Here is a 22,091-nt window from a genome sequence, read left to right as displayed (position 1 = left end):
CTGTCATCCCCAGTGCACACTGCAGACGGTAATACAAATGACACTCTAGAGCCAAACGGAATCCCACAAGTGCTCTGTGGTACATGTACTGCTTCAGACAGATCCCACTACTCTTTTATAATTCAATCTAAAATTCAGCTCCAGACAATAACAAGCACCTGTGACACGTGGTATGAAAACAAAGGAAATGGCCATAACCAGGTGGCACTACTGTCTCATTCATAGCTGAGATTGTCAACTCCACCTGACAACAAAAACACATGTAATTTTATTATTTTTAAATCGGCTTGAGGTCTTTTTCTTCTCACTTCAAATATCATTATGTGTGACACATGAAAACAAACAAAATAGGGATGCAGCTGTATTTCTACAACAGGGAACACACCCAGGACCGAGGAATCTAAAACTCTAGCGTTAAGACTTTTTTTTTTTTAATTCTGTTGATACAGTTAGGAGTTGTTGAGTTCAATTTTAACACTTCATCAGGATTTACAATTAAAAGTGTAAATTAATTAATCTACAAATCTGTTTAATTACAGTATGATAGTGCTGGCTGGTATTTTATGAGGTGCTACAGTACATGACAGAGGTGGCTTCACAAAAACACAGCAGCAGTTTCTATTAAAATCCAAACAGAAATTTCACTCAGATCACAAACGCCTCTGCTCATCTGAGGATACCAAATCTGAATGTAATAAATGAGGCATGTTTCAATAAAAATGTATTTATTTTAAAAAATCTTTTAAATCTGCAATATAAATAAACACAGTACGATTTTCTTTTCCAGTACTGAGGGGGAAATGAGGGATACTGGTTAATCCAGCATGTCAGTTATCATAGAGTTACACCTGTCTATCAACTGGTCTCAGACATTTACATGAACTAAAGTAATACGGGTTCCTCAGTAAAGTAACTCAGACATTCAGCGTCATTTACGTGTCTTACCTTCGCTAGCAACCTTGGAAAGCGTCCTGCAACCTCAGAAAACAACAGGTACTAACAGGAAGCACACAACAGATGCTGGATGGGTATCTGAATCTGTTTATTCATATCGAAGCATGTAATGGACATTAGTAAAACATTCTGGTATAGTACGAGATAAGACCGATCTGAAAAATCAGGTCTCGACAAAACCAGACATCCACATGGAACAAGACATAAAAGGAAACCCGAATGCAGAACACTCTAAAAAGCCCAAAGAAAACAAATGAGAGAAAGAGAGGTCATTTGGAAATAATCGTTACTTAACGCTAGCTTTTAATACATTGCTGTTACCGGTTTCAGTAATTTTATTCAGCGTTTTCATTTAATGCAGATGTTCCTTGTGTTTTTTTTCCTCTATAAAGAGCACCAAAAGTGTCTTATCTGCTACAGTTCATGTAGGCCGACCTACCTCATTGTCTCTGCAAGCTGGTAGCATGTCCACAATGCTTGGCTTTGTCCTCCTCACTAAACCTTCTATTAAACTATTTCTTTCGTCTCTTTCCCTCAAGTTTTCCCTGTCATTCAGAAACCTTTTTTGTCAACTCTCTTTCGTTTGCTAGGGACTGAGATTTCATGCCTGGTCCACTTCATTTTCTCCCTTCGATACTCTGTGTTCTTTCTCTGTTAAATCCATAATATTCTTCATATGAATCTGTGTATTAATAATAGATTCCATTACATGCTAGAAACGCAGAAATACTGCCCTATACAATTTTAAATACGTTATTTAAAAATATGTAAAAAACATTAAGTAAAGATTTTAAAATAGATATCTCTAGTATTGTGCCTGTTAACAGAAATATTTAAGTATGTGTAACAGGATGGCTTCTTAAGAGTTTATCAGCTCTTGAATTACACAACTATTTATAGAGGTGGAAAAAACACTTTCTTCACAGGTTCCCACAGCTCTCGACAGACTGTTGTACTGAAATACCAACTGCAAATTAAATGTAATCTGAAATCATTTTCATTTTGGCCTAAAGATGCACGAAGCACATGGTTCTATGAGTTATGGTTGTGACATTATTCAAACCAAATTACTTTGCATAACTTTAAAAAAATGAAAAAGAGCACGAGCTGCCCTGCTACACCCGAGCAACGTGGCCAGAGCCCCAAGGACCCATGTAGCACACATATCATTCTATTTATACTACATTTAAAATAATTTTTTAAATCCTGCTGGAGTTGACACAGATCCTGTGGATAGAGATCTGAGCTTTTCTTTAAAAATCACCTAGTAAACTGAAGGTAGGTTAAGGAATGACATTTTCTTTCTTAAAAGTAAGTATAATTTTTCTTGTTTTTGAAACTGTAGTTTCAGAACATCAGGGAGTCTACTAATACTCATTTTTAATTTTAGTTGCATTTCTCTTCAGTCCCATTGCCAGTGCTTCCTGGTACAACCCAAGATAAAATCTCCTAGCACCCCACAACCCACAGTTTAAAGCAATCATTCAATCATTCATTGGTGGTAGGGGAGGGGATCCCCATTACCTGTAAAGCGCTTTAAGTGGAGTGTCCAGAAAAGCGCTATATAAGTGCAAGCAATTATTATTATTATTATTAAAACTAACCTGCATGTCTAGGAGCTGGGAGGAAACCAAAACACTCAGCAAAAATGAAGAAACCATGAAAACTCAACACAGAAAGTCAGGAGCATAATATGTAAGAAAGTAGTGTACCCGTGGCGAATATTTTGCCAAAACCATTTCAGAGAATAATTAAAAGATAAATATCAAAGTAATTACAAAAACCTCTCCCTCAGCTCCCTTCGCTGCTAGCTAAGGTTTCAGTGGGATGGACTCATAAAATATATTTTAAAAAATGACTAAAAATGCAAGGTGATAATTTTTTACATGTATGACTATATCGTCCTTTAAAATAAATGACAATTACTGCACACAAATAACAAAAATTACCACAACAGTTTTTTTAAGTACAACATTTTTGGTAAAAGTTCTGTTGTCTTGTAGAAGTTTTCCGATTGTCTGCATTCGCTATTAGGATTTTCAACTCGTTTTCATCTCTAGACCTGGAAACTGCTACGTAAAGTTGTCCATGAGCAAAAACTGGTTCCAGTAAATGCCAACTTTATTGAAAGTCTGACCTTGAGATTTGTTGATTTTGATGACAAAAGCTAAGATTATAGGAAATTGTCTTCTCTTCAAAGTAAATGGCAAGTTAGTTTCACTGGGGGCTAAATCAATTCTCGGGATAAAAACTCTTTCTCCTGTGTCGCTTCCAGTTAAAATCTCAGCATCAATGAAATGTAGATGTAGTGTCTTCACAATCAATTTGGTTCCATTAAGCAGTCCTTTTTTCAGATTTAGATTTCTGATAAGCATCATGATAGCTCCGACTTTGAGGTAAAGTTTTTGAGGAGGCATACCAGAAGGTGTTTGCTCATTCAGTTGGGAAGTTTAATAGTGTCAAAATGGTACCCACACTTCGATAGTGCTTAGATTCTCCAGAAATAAGCTGTAAGACCTTACGATTTAGCAAGAAGGCATCATTGTTCTTGGGAGTTAAAATGATTTTGCTGGAGAGCTCTGAAATTGATTCTAAGCTGTTGACACCAACTTCACTGCCATTGACTGCAGCGGATTTCAATCAAAGTTTCATCAAGGACAGCACTGTTGCTTATTTGGCCATCTCCAATCGAAAGAATCCAATCATTGAAAGCTTCTTGTCCTACAGAACGCATGTTTAATGTGAGGCGTATTCCTTCTACATACCTCCATAACGGTGAGCATGCTTTGAGGACATCAGTATTAGATCCTCTTGGCACTACATTTGTTGTCTGTCGGAAGTCTCCTCTCAGCAGTAATACCTTACCACCAAATGGGCGATCATCTTTCATGACTTATTTTAACAGGAAATCGATGCATCTCAGAGGATGTGATCACATGGATGCTTCGTCAATGATAAGCAAGCAAGAATTCCTTAATTTTTGAGCTTCCAAGGAGTTCATCTTCATGCTGGATACAGAAGTTTCGAAGATCGGAACTGGTCATTTGAATCCAGTATGTGCTGTGATTTCTCCTTTCAAAATGTCCTGCAATTCCAGTGGCTGCAAATGGAAGGACAATTCGACTGTTCCTTCTTAAGTACGTCATAAGTGTGCTGTACAAATAAGTTTTTCCAGATCCTCCTGTTCCATCCAAAAAAAGAAATGACTCTCTGCTGTTCTGTTTTCGATAGCAGCTAAAATGTTTTCCAAAGCAGATCGTTGCATTTCATTAAGACATCTAATCCTTTCTACTGCCTTTTGAGCTTCTGTCCCTGTGTTACAGTCGTGCTGGGAATTCATGATTGGTCCTGGATCTGGTAAACCAGGGGATGCACAATTGGAGGCATGAATTTTCCAAATTTCCACAACGTCTTGCTTGCGTCTCTGTTTCTGGATATTTGCTCGGTGAAATCTCGGCCGTAATCTCTTCCCTCATATCATCCGGAAACTGTTCCCATAAAACCAAAGGATCCCTTGGTTGATTAAAAACACAGATCAGGGCAAACGTTTATTGAAGCTGAGCCGGCATTTGAACAGTAGCTGCGTCTCATAAACACTTGAGCCATTCTCCCTCATCGAGTAAATTCAATCGGCAAGCTTCTCGAAATGTTGAACAAACAACTCCATCCATTGTTCTTGAGATGACAAAACTTTGAGCTCCTCTGACATGTAGACGTTGAAGACAAAGGTAAAAACGCTCAGCATCTTTCGGACTTACCGAATACAGTCTGTACTGCAAATTGTTTTTTTCCCTCTCAATTTTACTACTAAGTAAAACCTATTGCAAAAGGAACCAGGTCAAAAGCTTGTTTAGTCTTTGAGTTATTCAAGTTCAGAGAGCGTTCCAGACAGAGGGACATAAACAAATTATTATATCGATTTCAAGGACCATATTTGATGTCCAGGATGTCCAGGGGGAATCTTAAATTGTTCTTGTTAATTCTTATTCTTACCTTCATACTAAGAAAAGTACTGATAAGACATTTTCACTTCACTAAGAAATGAAAATATCAATATTCATCGAAGATCATTTCTAAAAGTTAGTCAGGTAAAATTAACACACGCGCCCAGGTGTGTAAGCGAGATGCACTCTTCATGAAAAATAAACCTAGCTTAAACACCCCATTCCTAATCAGCTACTGACTACTACTAGTCCAAACTCCTGACAAGCCAAAGACATCCTGAAGTACAGGCATGACATGTCCAACACAGCAAAAGCTAACATGATAATGCAAATGATGGCAGCATAATTTGAATTTAAAACTTAGTGTTGGGAAGTTTTTAGTGGGTCACCTAACTAATTTGGGAAAGATTCAGTCTCGATTTAGTTAATTATTGATTATCGTTTCCAATATTCAATTTTTGGCATTAAGTTTAATTATTTTAAATACAGAATATGTGTATTAAATACATTTTATTAATAAAAAAATCTATTTATTAAAAGTGCATATTATAAGATCTTCCTGACTAATTCAAATTGCTCTTACAAGAATTTGCAAAGATGAGTCATGCTAGAAGACTTAATATGAGTTAATATGAGGCATATTTTTAAAACGCTAAAAGGACTAACAATCTCTTATAACTTTCTAAACCTTCTTGAAAATAATCAGCCTGTACTGTTGTTCAGAAAACCCCAAGTGCTTGGAACAACAACTCTACAGCGAAAAAAGCAACACCTTGATGCCACACAGATTAGCAGAACATTTCTTTTGTTAGGCAATGGCTAAGAAAGAGCAAAGAAGCAATTACTGGTGAGATTCACGAGCCCTTACAAATCACAACATGCTAACACTTCAGAACAATTATGCCCAATGGCCTCAAAACTGTTTTACAGCATTTCTTGCACTCAGGCACAGTGAGCAAATTTAAAACACCCCTGCTTGCAGTGCCTGAACCCAGCCACCCTGCTGCAGACGGGCTTCAAAGCAAACTGCGCTCCTGAGGAATCAACACGAAAGAGATCAAGGCCTGACTGATAATTGCCCCTTGCTGGCTTGCCATTAAAGAGCTTACAGAGCTGGGTCATAAACACGTGTCTCACAAGTCACCTGTCCCCCCTTATCAACCGACTCTCTGAATCACAAAACATTTCAGTGGATTCACTGAACAGTGCAATTGTGGGCACTTACGTACTGTAGCATCACTTTCCCAGGTGTAACCCCCGATTAAACATTATCAACCAGCATAATGGTTTACTCTACTCCTGCAGATCTCTTTGGATTCAACTCGACAAACACATTCCACAAACAGTACAGGCACCCCATGTCCCTGCATTAATATCCCTCAAAGGAACTGCTTGGTCGAGGTGATCTCGACACTGGCATGTCCAAAGTCAGAGACGTTTCTAGTGCTCTGTACAAGGCACACACAAACGTTCAGGTTATTGCCGTATGTAATGAATCGGGACTTCAGCTCAGAGATTTGAGGGTATATTCTGACAAAAATAATTAACTAAGCTTTCTCTTTTTTTACCATTAACAGCGGCAAATATGATCCCTGAGTTCTTTGCCCATCGTCTAAAACCTCTACACTAGAAAATTTTTGCTCCAACTAAAACAGGGTCAGCTCATCCAGTTTGAAGATTATATCCTTGATGGTGCCATTACGAAATGTAGGTGGATTTTATCCTTTACATTTTAGTCTTAGATTACATTAAAGGGTAATTCCATGTCTCAGGGACGACTGGAATATGTACTGCTGAGAAACAGGCGGAAATGTCAAATCTGCACGCGATCACTTAGATTTGGCTCGGGTAACGTCAACAAGTAAAGCGTCCTTTCCGAATTATAGAACAGTGCTGCAAACACGCTACCTACCACATTCTTGTTTTAACAGGCCAACACGCCTGACGACCAATCAAGTTTGCTGTCATGAAACCACTTGGCCTGATTACACACCTTTGTTCTTTTCAGCCTCCTCCACAGCTCCTATGAAGCTGCTGCCTGTGACGTGACTGCTGTCCACTGATGGGTCCAGAGCATACCCTGAGAAAGAAACAGCAAAGACGGGACATCAGCTTTTCGCCTCTGAACACCATGAGAACCTTCACAGCAACCCAAGCCATTCCATTTCTTCCCTTTCATTAGAGTTGGGCCTTTACAATCATGCTATTGTGGTCATTTAAGATATCAACATGATACACATTAAAAGCCCCATTTAATGTTACTTATTTTTTTTGTTGGATTTGGTACAAACATTACTTCAAGGAAACAAAGAAATCAAAAGTGATGTGCAATATCTGAAGCAATTTTCTACTCTAATAAGCACAGTCATCTTCATTGATCATGGCTAATGTTCTTGAAGGAAAACTAATCATCACTGCGCAACAGAACACTATGTCTTAGAAACAACAAATTTTTACCCCTTTATATGCATAAACAGAAAATTAACTTCAGGAACACGTGCTTATACATGTAAAACCTTTATTTTCATGTGATGTCTGCCTACACAAATTTAGTCAGATATAGCCAATATCGAGTACTTGCTGTAGCCCCTAAAACCCTAAATGGGTCAACTGCTATGCAACTCGTGTCTTAAATGTAAATAACATGCCAGGTTTTTATGACTGTTATTAACTTATTTGGCTAAAGGTTTTATTCAAGGCAGCTAACATGCAGTTACAGAGCTGGGGTTTGTTACTGGAACAATGTATGTACTTTACCAAAGGCTACAGCACTGCTAGATAATAGCCCTCCCAAATACAGCTCAGGAATTAAGTAATTAAAGGATCTCTCCTATAATTGTAAGCTAAAACATTTTCATTTCAGATGACTAAATACTTTTTTATCTTACAATCACAAAGTTCCATTTTAGTAGCTTAGCACTGTACCAGATTTTTTTAAGAAACGGACAAAAAAAGAAGATCAATAATTTGTTTCTCTGGATGTGAGCTCATGCATGCATGCCTGGTGTTTGCAAATATTTGCTACTTTGTATTATAAGATTGGATTTCAAGTTTCACGCATTTTTGAGAATTTCAGCTTGAAGGATTTCACATCAATTATATGTAGGACTGCTTAGAAAAAGAGACAAGAAAAAGCCATCACCCAGCCCTTAGTCTGAAAGTGCAGCAGCAAAGACCATTTGCAGTTTATTTTTTTATTTTCCCCATTTTGCTCTAATATTTAATGTTTTACCCTGTGCTGTTTTAACATACAATATAATTCACGGGGGGAGGGGGGGGGGAACATTTTTACCATATTACAGTGCTTAGCATTTCTGCCTCGCAGCACTGAGGCCCTGAGTTCAACTCCTGGCCTCCTAACTGCTTGAACTTTCCATATTCATGTAGGTTTCCTCCCACAGTCCAAAGACATACTGGTAGGATCACTGGTTTCTGGCAAAACTGGTACCAGTGTGAGTGTGTTCGTGTCTGTGAGCGCCCTATAACGGACTAGCTTCCTGTCCAGGGTGTATCCTGCCCAACGCCGGTTGCTAGCTGGGATTGGCTCCAGCTCCCACATGACCCTCAACGAATGAAGCCGTTAGAGAATGGGTGGATGGATAACCCTCTTAGAAAGTGCCATTTCGTTTTAATTTCTGCAGGTTCTAAAAATAAACAATGGAATGCTGCAGACTGTACTATATACTTTGTGTTGAGATGATGTACCATTCAGCACAGACGTGATTTCCATTGTTCCACATTTCTACTGGCCACATCCATAGCTTACCAAATGTGGAGAAAGTCCTTCTTTGCTGCTCAAACATAAAATCATTGACGTGGGCAGGCTCTGCATAGCCAGACAACATGTTCCTGGGGGCCAACATCTGCTGGGTTTTAAATGGATTCACAGGACCAAACTGCAGTTAAAAACAGAACAAAATAAATCTTAGAAAAAAAAACATGATTATAATCCATGCATTTTAATCAATCCATCTTTGTTTGAAATCTACGGTCTTTAAACAAAGGAGGAAAGTTGTCAGAGATGCACAGAGACTTTTTCTCAGATACCTCTTGCAAAAGTAGAACCAAAATGAATTCCAAAATTAAGGCATTATACATTGGTATACTGTTACCTTGCACAAACAGCCACAGCTAGGACAATGTTAGGACACCAGTTCTGAGTTTTCATTGCAATTTAATTTGAAATTCAATTAGATCTCACCTCCGGTGCAAACATGGTGTCATATGTAGGGTTGTAAGTGACCTCCTTGAGTGAAGGATCCAAATGAGACCCCGTCTCTACATCTTCCTAAGAAAAACACAACTCAAAGTTACTCATATTCGTCTCTATCCGCTAAGGGGGACATTTAAACGGAGATGTGCGAGACAGCATGAACTGTATTCATACTGTATTAATGCTTCACAAAGAAAATAAGCTCTCCAAAAAGCAATTTTTAACATAATAAAGACGTTTCTCATGACATTAATTAAGACTGTTACTGAAGAACCTTCTCAGAATATCTGTGATTATCAGCATGTACAAAGAAGAAAGAAAACGTCTAGGACAGAAAATTGGCGCTCTAAGCTAAGCAGGCCCCCCATCACATATCGGAGTCTCCATTCTGTGACTCTAACAAAAGCTATTAGTGAACCTCTTGAAAGTGAACGTCTGTTGTTAAGAAAAACGCTGAAGCATAATCTGATCTGAGTAAAGGCCTGATCCTGCCATCCTCACCGCAACCTCCTATGGCAAGATCGTCAGTGTGCGCTTGTATCACACGAGTACGCAAGGCTAAACACTGCACTGAAAGCTGCCACTTGTTCAAATGCCAGTACCTGCTGCCCCTTTCCAAACTTTCTACAACCGCCGTTTGCCGCATCAGTCGGGGAGTCAATACGCCGCAACTGAGAGATACTCGTGCCGCCTTTCCCTCACCTTGACTGCGACCTCCGGGGCCGAATTCAGAACCTGTATCGATGTTTTCCCAGGACCCAACGGATGGAGGTGAACAGTAGCGTCAGGGTCATTCCGGTCGGGGCTCGTTTTGCTCTCCTTTTCCGAATCAGAATCAGAATCGGAGCCGTAAGAAACGAGGGATGAGATCGCCGCCGACATCTTGTACTCGGTGTAAATATCCGGCCGTCAGGTCCTGACAGAGAAGTATAAGTGAAATACGGGTACTGCCAGTTAAGAGTGGAGCGAAATACACAACGAAAGACAATTGAACACAGTCAGCGAGTTTTAACATTTCTTTTACATCACACATCAGTAACATAAAAAAATAAACACTGAGGTGAAGTATTTTCACTTTGATATATGTACCTTAAAGGACATCTATAGTTTCTTAAGCCCCATTGGCTGGTACGTTTTATTCTAAGAAACTTGTAATATAAGTTTAAATAGCGAAAAATAAAATAAGCAAAACATAATATTTTTCACCTATTCTATAATTAGCTTACTTTAAATATAAAATATTTAAAAGAATTATTCTTTTAAATAAAGATTATGAACTAAGCAGTTTACGAAGTAAAGCTATATTTAAATGTGTTGCGCACATTATTTCATGAGAATATGCATTTTTACTTTGCATCTGACTGTGGCCACTTTAAAATGCACGAACGTGCATTTCATTAGAAGAACGGTTTAGATTTCTAACGCGTTATATATATTATTTTTGAGAAAGTAGGTGACAGTTAAAAAAAACAAACATGGGTTCGTTGTGGTTTTATATACTTAGTGGAAGCTTATACCTTCGACTGGACAACTTTAAGAGACAGCAGAAGAAAAAAAACAAGAGATTAATAAAGTGCGAGCAGCGCTATGTAAGCAGCAATTTAACTAAGAAAGTAGACTGAGCCCTCTAGACCTGCCTCTTTTACTTTGGATTGGACACTTTATCGAAGTGGGCGCGGTTATATAAAACAGGCGAATCACGGCCGCCTTCCAAATTTGTGGTTCGGTGTTCGGTTGCCTCCTTATTATGTTCGGTTGCACAAAATTGAGCTTCAACAATGAAAAGTGGTTGGTACCACCTCGGAAACGAGGAGGGGTTACCTTTGCTGTAATGTTAAGTATGTTCAAAAGTTTGCAGAAAGACTTCAAGCTGCGCAGATATCGTTTTATCGTAGGGACAATTTTAATAACTTCTCCGCGAAGGGTTTGACAAATACGCAATGTGTGTTATTTTCTACCGTGGCGTTCCCGTGAGCTCCCTGCGGTACCGGGGGGTTGTGCGTCGCCCCGCCGTTGTTATCCAGGCAGGATTGTTATCGCATGACAACAGAGTGGAGTGGGACTGCGAACTCGGCAGCGCGGAGCGGCGGCTAGCTGGGCTTGCAAAATTACGGTCATGGCGAGAAAGTAACAAGAATCACAGGTACGGCGGGTTTCATTACTGCTCATCAATCGGAAAAGTGGGTTCATGTGGCTAATAAATCGCAGTGCATTTTTCCCCCCCACGTCGAATTGTGTGTACTGATGCACTGCTCCCATTTGGTTTTTGGTGCATTTGTTCTTTTTTGTGTTTGGGGGACAAATTCACATTATTGTCTTCTGTGTATAATAGATCTCACTTGCTTTTGTTGCCCACAGCGCGTGGTAGATATTTTTGTTATTGCCTTTATTAATTATTGGACGCGCGGCTCATTATAATAAAGCTACCGGGGACAGGTGTTGAATAAATTAGCGAAAACCATGAAATAATTATTAACAAGCGGGCAGTTTTCAACGCTGGCGAAAAAAAATTTTCTTTGTTGTGAATGCTAGCAGAAAACACGCGTAGTAATGTGAACGGCAGCTGCATATTCATTCTCTCTTGAAAGTTTCATTGGTTATCGTTTCGTCTTTTAAGAAATGCAGTCAATTCTTGCAGGTCACAAGATCAGGGCTGTCGCCCATTCACCCGAAAGATCGTGGTTGACAATAAATGACCTTTTCTAATTCGTGCAAGTGTGATCTAATTTCGTTAAAGATGCCGTGATCCGCTGGCATAAAGAAATACTCCCAGTGATGCCCCTGCTTGCAACATTTCAGTTTCTTTAAAATGGGGAAAAACGTGCAGCACAAATATTAAAATGTATTAATAACGCGGAACCTTGAAAGATCGACAGTCTGTGTAAATGCATGTTAACAAAAAACAATTGCTTAATGATGTGAAGTGTCTCATCCTGTGCTGTATTGACTGCAGTGATTTTAAGCATCCCTAACTGTGTTTTTGGGAAGCGAAAGAATGTTCTTTTTTTCCCTTTTCCCCAACATGATGGCACAAATCGGAAACCCGAGAAGTAATAGCACTTCTTTTTATCTTATCTAGGCTGCCAGGTACTGTTCAAAACAACTGCAAACGTTACAGTTAACAATTAAGTCATAAAGATAGTAAAATAATGAACTAGGCGGCTTTATTCGGTGTGGAAATGAAAATCTATCCACCTTTCTCCGCTCCTGACGAGAATAACTCTTCAAATTGTTCTCGTATATACTACTTTCGGGTAAACCTTTACTAAAGGATAATTATTAATAAATATGCGGAGTTATTAGTGTTCACGTACAATCGCTTGTGTGACTTCTGTGAAAGATTTCTCAAGATTTCTTGAACATCGGAGTTTTTTTTAGCGTAGATGCTTATTTGGCTTGTGGTGCATTGGCACCGAAACGATCTTGACCTGTCAAAAGTAAAGATTGCATCGTTTCTTCAGTGGTATTGTATTCGGTTATGCAGGTATTTTACTTAATGCAACGTGATTTAACATTAACATCTATCACATTCGTACATAAATACGGGGTTTTGTTACAACGTAGTCAAGGAACGATACCTGCATTCCTATTTCACCGAATCAAAGGGTCGCATTTATTTAAACCTTGTGTGTTTGTTCGATCAGCAATTGTAATTTCCCTATGTGTTCACAAAGTCCTCTGCCTTACCTGAAGATTGTTAGGATGTCAAAAGACGCCTAGTAAGGGGTTAATATCCATTCACTCTGTAATAGTTTTGTCTGGTCTCTGCGTCAGCAAATGATTAAGTCTGCTGTAGAGAATGTTGTTACGGACTTGCATTACTGTGCTGAAGTGGGTATTTCATACTAAGGAATCTGCCTATCGGCAGCACTCACTTGACATTTTATGACTCAATGGAATTATTTATGTCCGTTTATATATCAATAATTTGTTTTGGGGGGTTGTTGGAAGACTCCATCTGGTTGTCTCCAAACCTTTCAGTGCTGTAACTGTTCTATGGTGGTTGTGCTACAGATGTGATCAGGTACTATACACCCCACTGCAACTACTGAACGATTTTTGAAGCATCATTTTTATAAATATTCATTAAGTGGGGAAAGAGGTCTCTGTGGATTTGCCATTTGTCGGGTTACACACAGATGTGTTGGGTACAGTGTAGGTCTCGGTGTTGTCTGGTTTGAAGTGTACAGAGCATGCTGTGGGATCAGGGTAGGATTCCTACAACATGCTAGTGATTCTTGTGAAGACAAGGTGGCTGCAGCTGCCGGGTCTGTCACTCTCCAGAAGGGACATCTGAAACCAAGAATGACAGGATGCCGCTGGAGGCCAGTTTCCCCCATTAAAGGTGGCCCAAAATAATTTCTTGACCATTTTTTGTTTAATATTTAGCAGATGGAAGTGAATGGAGCAGATAACTCCATCACAGCATCAACCCCAGTCTCCTTTTTCTATTTAAATTGGTGAATTGTCGCACACTAACATATGGAATAGATGTGTAATTACTCAAATGTGTAAGCAGTTACTTTTGAAAACTTATGATCGGTTACTTGCAGCTATACCTATTACTAGGGTGTAGTTACTGTGTAATCCTTTACATTAGTTACTTGTAGGTTTACCCAACACCTCACAGCAAAGTAATCAGTGAATTATAGGAAGTACTTGGTGGTTACAGAGAAGTCTATAGTCTGGTTACAGTGGCTGTGTGGTCATTTTTTAAATATGGGCTGGTATCCATAGAAATAAGTTCTAGATAAAGACAAACATCATAACTTTTCTTGCAACATACCAAGACATTTGGCAGCTATCGCTGAGCCATAGCCTTTGCAATGCCTTATTGAATGAGCCAAACACTAATTTCATGGTTAAATTTAAATGTCAGCCAGTAGACGATTCAGTGCTATTATGGTGAGTAAAAAAGCTCCCTATAATGTAGCGTGTGAGAACATTTTTAAAGAATGACATAGTCCTTTTTTCAGAATAAAATGTGGAGGCTGGATATTCTTGAGGGTGTAGTTGTTTATCAAGCGATAAGATGGCAGCTCTGGTCTGAACTACGTTCCCCAGAAAGCAGTGGGTGATGACCTGCTGCCCATAGTCACCTGACCAGTTGGATTAAGACAATTGGTCAGATGATGATTTAAAAAATGGGAATCGGAGGCTTCCGGTGGTCAGTATGCCTGTGGTCAGTGCTCTCCTCTCAGACAGCAGATCCTCTGCTATGCACCTGCGCCACAGAGAATGGGAAGCAACCAGCCATGTGATAGTAAAGCCTGGGACTTATGAGTCATGATTTTGAGTCTGAAGTTGTTGGGGAGCTGCACCGGGGTGCTTTTGCATGTTCTTTTGCAGTCGGGGTTAATTATGCTCTGAAAAGGAGAAGTAAGAAATGCAGCATTTTAGCTGTTGAGCCTTCTTCAAAGTGTGAAATGTGAGTTGGAAGTGTTTGTTTTTGAAAGAATCTCTGAGGGAGATTTGTTTTGGAGCTAATGAACAGGTCTGCTCCCCGGCTGTACACGAAAGGGACAGAAGAAGTTTAGCTAGAGCTTAAATAAGAGCTGGACTGTTGTTTTGTGGGTTTGTGTTATTCCCACACTGAATGCCACGTATGGTCATTTGAGGGTTTTTTTTCCCCCTTGAACTGTAGAATAAAGAGCACTGGTTATTTTTACCTTACCACAGTGTGAGTCTGTTTTCTTCTGCCTATTTTAAATATACTGTTATGGCAAGCCACCCATGGGTGTGTCACAATATTATTACTCATGTGCCTGGAGTTTTAAATTGCCATCTCGCATCACATAAACAAAATACAGAAGTGTGTCTTTTTTATCACGCAGCACGACGAGCAAGATACTTCCTTTGTTTGCAAGGATAGTGAGGCATGTTCAGATGGCAGATAGGCTTTTGGGAAGGACAAGTGACATACCAGCCATGGAAGCAAAGGATGTTAAAGATAGCTAAACCCAAGACCGATTATACATTGTACTCTCACTGTTTTTTTGGAATGGGTTTGATCAGCATTTTGTTCAAAGATGCTGTGAAATGTGCTGTATGTGTGTAGTACAAAAGCCAGACACTGTGGGGAAGTGCACAGTGAGAAAGTCCAGCAGGTGCAAGGGATTTCTGGAGTCCTCAGAAATCATTTTGTGCCCCTGACATGATTGTCTATTGTAACAAGCATTTATGAGGACATTCAGTGATTGGTTTTGAGTTACTGTTCAGTAAGTGTGTGGAACAGGCATGCTGAGAGGCATTCTTCTCGATTTTAAGTGGAGGAGAATTTGTAATTTTGTATGCAGTGATTCATCCTTGGATCATTGTTGAACGGCTGTTATAGCTAGTTCCATAGCGTTGACTGTTTTTTTTTTTCCTTGCACTGTGGAACCCTACAGTAACAGTCAACAATTTGAATAAACCACTATATATATATATATGTTGTTGTTTTTGTCCACATTGGTCCACCTAGCAATGGTGGTAATTTGTGCAAGTGCCTCACAGTGGCGTCAGCAAGTCTATCCTTGTCCATGGAACGAGTAATAGGTTTATTCCATGCTGAAAAGAGAAGAAAGAAAACACAACAGCCTTCTTCAGGTGTGAGGGCTCCACACTTGCTCACACCTGAAGAAGGCTGTTGTGTTTTCTTTCTTCTCTTTTCAGCATGGAATAAACCTATTACTTGTTCCTTGGAGCCTACGCATGCTGACACAGCTACCCAACTGATCTACTTTTCCTTGTCCATGCCTGGTTTCTCCACATAGACCAGATAAATACCTTGGGATCTATGGGCACTTGTGTGCCCTGTCCTTCCAAGATGCAATCCCACTTTATGCCCTGTGCCTGCCTGATCTGGCACCTGCTCACCACACTCTCGTTGGGTTTAAGTGATTACGGAAAATGAAGGGATCCGTCACTCAACATGAGGCATCGGTGACCAAGTGATCTGTACGAGTACATTAGAAGCAGTGAGAAGTACCCTAGATCACTTTTTGCCAGGATCTTAAAAGGGTAATATGCTGAACCAGATCCATATTTGCACTGCTGGTAGTTTCAGAAATGTTTTTTTTAGCAGGATGGTCTACTCTGCCAAGTCCTTGAAACCAATCCCTGGATGAGATCCTTTGGTAATTTACTGTAAACTAAATTAACTAGATGGGCCAAATTACCTCCTCATCACGTCACGTTTTGAGACTTTCTGGATTTTGTTTACTTGAAGTCTCATCAAGTATTTAATCTTTGGTGGTTTAAAGCTGTCCTAAATGAGTGCACAGTTGTGTACTAGTATTTCTTTGCAATCCAGTGTATTTTTTTGTTTGTTTTTTAGATGGTACTGGAACTGTTTTGGATTCTATGTTTATATCGCAGCTGTTCTTTGTTTTGCTGCTGACATCTAGGTTTATGGTCTGAATACTTAACTTTATTCTGTGATGGAAAGTCATGACAGGAGGCCATAAACTTTGAGCTATCCTGGCTCCAAGTTCATACTTTATTAATTTTTCACCAGGAAGCAATACTGTCCGCTGTGAATGCCCTCTCTGATTCTTCTTAAGTCATTTTGGTATTTTGTAAGTGATGACAGCTGTTGAAGTTTTAGGTAGCTCAGTCCAAAGGATTTACTGCTTTATCGGTCTAATTACAATAAAGTCCTGTTTTTATGAAATGGTTCAAGGCTGAGTTTTTTATAAAAATGATTACCAGCTCACCATTAGAATTATACTAAACTGTACAAAGTAAAGAGAATATAAGCCTAGGTGACTTATTTCCAAATTTTGTCAGCAAACGCAGAGCCTACTGTAGGTGGTTGTGTCAATTACTGTAAGAGATTGTATATGTTATATCGTGGGTGGGAGTATCCGAGCAGCAATACAGTAAAAAAAAAAATGAATTTAGTTCACAATTCAGAACCTTGCACCAAAAAAAAAACATTCAAACCTGCAAGAAGCTTGATGAAATATCCAGAACCGAGCTCTGTTGTACAATGTGGTAGATTCGGTGCTCTGTTCTCAGATTGAGAACCTGCGTCCATTTAACATACTATTGACAACTGTAAATTGTCATTGAGGCTCATTTCTTTGTAATAAGCAATATGAGGATGTTTTTGTATGCCATAGGAAATACAATAATAATATGCACTAATATTGACTTTTGATCAGGAAAGCATGTGTTCATGAGACCTTGTGGTTGTGAGGAGCAACCAGCGCCACAGCATGAGTAACAGTTTATAACTCAGTCACCACCATACTATTAAAAGTGACATTTCTGGTAAGATGTGCTATGTAAATTCCAAATTTTACTTCATATGGCTTTCAAAACTGCGTAAGAACATATAGATAGATACTTTATTGATCCCGTGAGGGAAATTGCAGTGCAACAGCAGCTTAACACAGACAACACAGCCACAGTGTAACAAATGATACAATAATAATAATAGTACAATACATACAATACAATCAGTACAGTGAGGGGCGCAGTAAAAGAGTTACTCACAGTCCGGACACACAAAGAACAAACTAGAACAGAACAGTACACAGAAAAATCGTATCCCACATATCAATATAAATATAGATATACATGTATTGCACAGGTCCCTGGCATAGATTGCACAATAAACGGGAAAAGAAAAGAAAGAGGACAGATGTAGCAGTAGATGCGTTCAGTCCAGAAACAGGTCACTGTCAATGTTGCCTCTGCCCAGACGCAAGGTGGATGCGTTGTACAGTCTTATGGCAGAAGGCAAGAATGACCTCCTGTAGCGCTCCCTGTCGCACCGTGGATGAATCAGTCTATTGCTGAACGTGCTCTTCATTTCTGCAAGCCTGTCATAGAGGGGATGGGAGATGTTGTCCATGATGGCCTCTAGTTTGAACACCATTCTCCTCTCAGCCACTACCTCCAAGGGGTCCAGGTCAGACCCAATGACAGAGCTTGCTCTACTGATGAGCTTGTTCAGCCTTTTAGAATCCACTGCTCTAATCCCAGGGCCCCAGCATACCACTGCATAGAAAATGGCGCTCACTACCACCGACTGATATAACATATGAAGTATCTTACTACATACATTGAAGGACCTGAGCCTCCTCAAGAAGTAAAGTCGGCTCTGTCCCTTCTTATAGATGGCCTCGATGTTCTTAGACCATTCCAGTCTATCGTCGATGTGCACTCCCAAGTACTTGTACGAGTCCACCATCTCCACGCCCATGGATGTAGACAGGAGTAGGTTTGACCTTTTTCCTCCTGAAATCTACCACCAGTTCCTTTATCTTTGTTACATTCAGTTCCAAGTGGTTCACCCCACACCACTCCACAAAGCTGCTGACCAGTCCTCTCTACTCCTCCTCCTGCTCACCCTTGATACATCCCACAATTGCAGAGTCATCTGAGAACTTCTGCAGGTGGCATGACTTTGAGTTGTACTTAAAGTCCGAAGTATAGAGGGTGAAGAGGAATGGAGAAAGAACTGTCCCTTGAGGTGCCCCTGTGTTACTCACTACCTGTTCAGACACACAGTTCTGAAGTCTCACAGACTGTGGTCTGCCTGTCAGGTAGTCAGTGATCCACAAGGTCATGAAGGCATCGACTTGCATCTCCTCCAGCTTCCTCCTTAGAAGTCAGGGCTGGATGGTATTGAAGGCACTGGAGAAGTCGAAAAACATGATCCTTACAGTGTTGCCAGCCCTGTCCAGGTGTGAGTAGGCCCTTTGCAGCATGTAGATGATCGTATTCTCCACACCAACACTGGGCTGGTAGGCGAACTGTAGGGTGTCCAGTGATGAGCTGACCAGGGGTCTCAGGTGGGATAAGACCAGCCTCTCCAGTGTCTTCATGACATGAGAAGTCAGTGCAACTGGTCTGTGGTCGTTGAGGACAGAGGGGCACCCTTTCTTTGGTACCGGGACCAGGCATGATGTCTTCCAGAGCACCGGGACTCTCTCCAAGCGCAGGCTCAGGTTGAACAGTCACTGGAGCACTCCGCTTAGCTGATCAGCATTCTGGAACTCTGGAACAGATGTTATCTGGTCCTGTGGCCTTACCCTGGTGCAGCCTCTTCAGCTCCTTCTTCACCTGGTCAGCCGTGATGGTCAGCCTGGCCTGGGGGATGGTGCTCATAGTGCTTTCAGTGCTGCAGGTGTAGGTTGCAAATGAGTGGTAGTAGTTGGAGCTATGTAGCTTTTTTGATAGCAGCTAATGGACCCAAGGATCTCATCCTGCCATTACTCAAAAGAAACCAGGTTACTGGCTTTGACAATGTGCCTGGGTAGCTTGTTCATTCTCCTGCAATCCTCTGATAAAAAAAAATCAATTTTTTTCTCAGTTTGAAATACCCTCCTGCAGAGTTTCCACTTGTGTGCTCAGTTTTGAGTTTCAATGTTTGTTCTGAAGAACTCCACTGGGTTGACTTTGTCAGTGTGTTGAACACTTGAATTGGCCACCCTCATAATCCTTTTGTCCAAGACTAGAAAGGTTTCGTTCCTTCAGCCCCTGAATGTATCTAGTTGTTCTCTAGATTGTATCCAGAGAGGCATTATCTTTTCAGTAACATGGTGACCAAATATACTTTAAACATAGTATTGTACAAGGGATCTTACTTGTGCATTGTACACTTTTAACATAATATATTTTTGATTAAAGTTTTACATTTTAAACTAGATATCTTGCCTTTTTTGTTGATTCCCCACATTGTCTTGAAAGCATAACTGATTTGTCAACATAAGTACCTTTAGTATTTTTCATAGCCTCTTCTATCTTGGTTTCCTGTTTTATATTTCTTTTTTGATAGTTCTGCCTGTAAAACCATACACTTCTCGACATTAAAACCTCATTTGTTTGCCCAGTCTTGAATTTTTTCTAAATCTTTTACGTCTATAGTGTTTGATAATCACCCTAATATATCTGCAACCCAGCCTCGTTTATAAACTATCTTACCATCTAGAATAGGTGATTGATATAAATTGGGAAGAGCAGTGGTCCTGGCAAAGATCTCTTTGTTACTACTCTTAAAGGGGAACTGTAGTACTTAAACTGGGTATGAAATGTTGGTAACAAATTCACTGTAGGAATAGCAAAATTTCAAAAGCTTAGAATTATTCATGAAATTTTGAACTTTGTGAAAGTACTGGTTGGTCACCAAGTTGTCACAAACCACTGGAGCTCACGCGAGTCGTGATGTAGAATGGCCCTTCCTGCTCACTAGTTGCTGTAAGCGCGTGAGAAACGTGGTCTCCTAACAACATGAATTCTTTTTTATCTTTTTGAATTCAGGGAAATATTTTAAACAGTGCCTTAGGTGTTGACCATTTGGTTGTTCAGAACCATGGTGTGTATACAACACAGACAATTTTTGCTTATAAAAAGCAACTGATGAAAGGAGAACACCATGAGAGGGCGATATCTGTGCCTTTTTTTCTATTTTTAAATCTTAAATTTAAGTGATCCATTTTATTTATTTAGGAGATGTATTCACAAGCCTGCTTGTTTACAATCTAATATGGCCAGTTCATGTCACAGGACGGTTTGTTGCCTTGTTCTGAATTGCAGACAATGACGGACTAAATGTCTAGCTGACACAGCGCCATATTACTATTTTGTGATGTAAATTGGAGGTTTTACACATGACCATGTTCTTTCATTGTGGTTTGAAAAGCACTCATCAATGCTGATTCCTCATAACCCCGAAATGTAAAAATAGTGTCGCAGTCCCCCTTTAATACGTCACCCTTGATGTCACAATGCAATTACAGCAGGCGAAGAACACAACTGAATATCATGTACAACTGAGAAAGACGAGAAAATGCTTCTCGGTGCATGTTGTCATTCCCGTTCAATTACTTGTCTGGCATGTTGCTTTGCTTTACCCTTCTGTAACACTCCCAACAGGTCCATTTGAAAGCTGAAAGTTGTTTGATTAGAGGTAATTTCCCCAGAATCCAATAGCTTGGCAGCTTGCACTTAAAATGTTTTGTCAGAAGACCAGTTGACTAAGTGAGAAAAGCAAAGGCCATTTATCTTTGCTTACTATCCTCTCCTTATGTAGAGTTTTCTGATGAGTAATTAGCATTCTTGCTGAAGTAAAAGGGGGAAGGGGCAGTGGCGGGGCACTGGGTTAAACTAATTTAGAGTGTAAATTAGTAAGAGAATAAGTAAGTGACTAGGCTACTTTTAAACTCAAGTTTTACGTGATGGATAATTTAAAGTAATCAGATGCAGACAGGTGCAAAATTAGTTTCTGGTTTGGCTACTCTTCATTACTTTTGTTAAAGAGGAAATCTGGTGCCAAACAAATATCAAATAGAAACTGAATTACCTAGTGTATTTGTTGGAATGTACCATTACCAACACCTGTTCCTTTTGTACTAGAGGAAGGTGTGATCTAGAGGCGGAGGCTGACGGAGTTCATTTGATTTTTGTTTAACACCTGGTTTCCGCTAAAGTGTATTGGAGTTTGTGGTCTGAACACCATGTACTATACAGTTTATTTGTCTTTGGCCGGAAATCTTTTAATTCTGGTATTGTACTTGCTCAGCTTTTTGACAAGAAAACGGGAAACTTGGAATCCGAGAGAATTTCTCAAAGTCCACACTAGCCTGCAATTTACACCTGTATCTGAAAAGAAAGCCAGGCACATGCATACTGGCCCCCCTATTCACATTCAGCTTTTAGTCTCATATTTCTACAATCGGGATTTGTTTCCAGAAAGTATGTCTCTGTAAAATAAAAGCATTTCTCCTCACATTTCTGTTAACTTCTATACTTTAGATTTGTTTTTCTATTTCAAAGAATCGGAATAGGTCACTATTTATGTAATATTTAAAACCTTTACAAGTGTTTCATGACTTTGTAGACATTTCATTTTGCTGTAGAAATTTTCGTTTGCTGCTGTCCTTTATCTCACTGCTTTAGATGTATTCATTCCACAATTAATTACTCCACAATGAACAGAATAGTTTCCTTTTAAATGGTTTCCTCAAGTCAAGAAACAGAAGTTGTAC

General features: G+C 39.7%; 2 protein-coding genes across 8 annotated transcripts in view; one reads left to right on the top strand and one right to left on the bottom strand.

Annotated features, from left to right (window-relative positions):
- The window catches only part of cdc40 (cell division cycle 40 homolog (S. cerevisiae)), a 43,742-nt gene extending 33,713 nt beyond the window's left edge, over window positions 1-10,029 (bottom strand). The window contains exons 1-4 of one of the 2 annotated variants that reach the window (XM_088625814.1): window positions 9,814-10,029; window positions 9,100-9,186; window positions 8,665-8,794; window positions 6,892-6,978 (exon numbers count right to left, since the gene is read on the bottom strand). In XM_088625814.1, the coding sequence (XP_088481940.1) occupies window positions 6,892-6,978; window positions 8,665-8,794; window positions 9,100-9,186; window positions 9,814-9,993 (484 nt within the window). In that variant the 5' untranslated portion in view covers window positions 9,994-10,029. The remainder of the gene's footprint in view (window positions 1-6,891; window positions 6,979-8,664; window positions 8,795-9,099; window positions 9,187-9,813) is intronic. The other variant, XM_088625815.1, reaches the window with a different exon arrangement.
- Window positions 10,030-10,925: 896 nt separating this feature from the next.
- The window catches only part of wasf1 (WASP family member 1), a 76,296-nt gene continuing 65,130 nt past the window's right edge, over window positions 10,926-22,091 (top strand). For 3 of the 6 annotated variants that reach the window (XM_088625809.1, XM_088625811.1, XM_088625810.1), the window contains exon 1: window positions 10,926-11,254. The gene's annotated coding sequence lies outside the window, so the exon portion shown is untranslated. The remainder of the gene's footprint in view (window positions 11,255-22,091) is intronic. The other 3 variants (XM_088625812.1, XM_088625807.1, XM_088625813.1) reach the window with 2 other exon arrangements.

This window comes from Lepisosteus platostomus, chromosome 3 (assembly GCF_059453375.1).
Source record: "Lepisosteus platostomus isolate fLepPlt1 chromosome 3, fLepPlt1.hap1, whole genome shotgun sequence".
Lineage (NCBI taxonomy): Eukaryota > Metazoa > Chordata > Actinopteri > Semionotiformes > Lepisosteidae > Lepisosteus > Lepisosteus platostomus.
The sequence above is the reverse complement of the archived record's forward strand: the minus strand, read 5'-3'. Positions and strand labels throughout refer to the sequence as shown.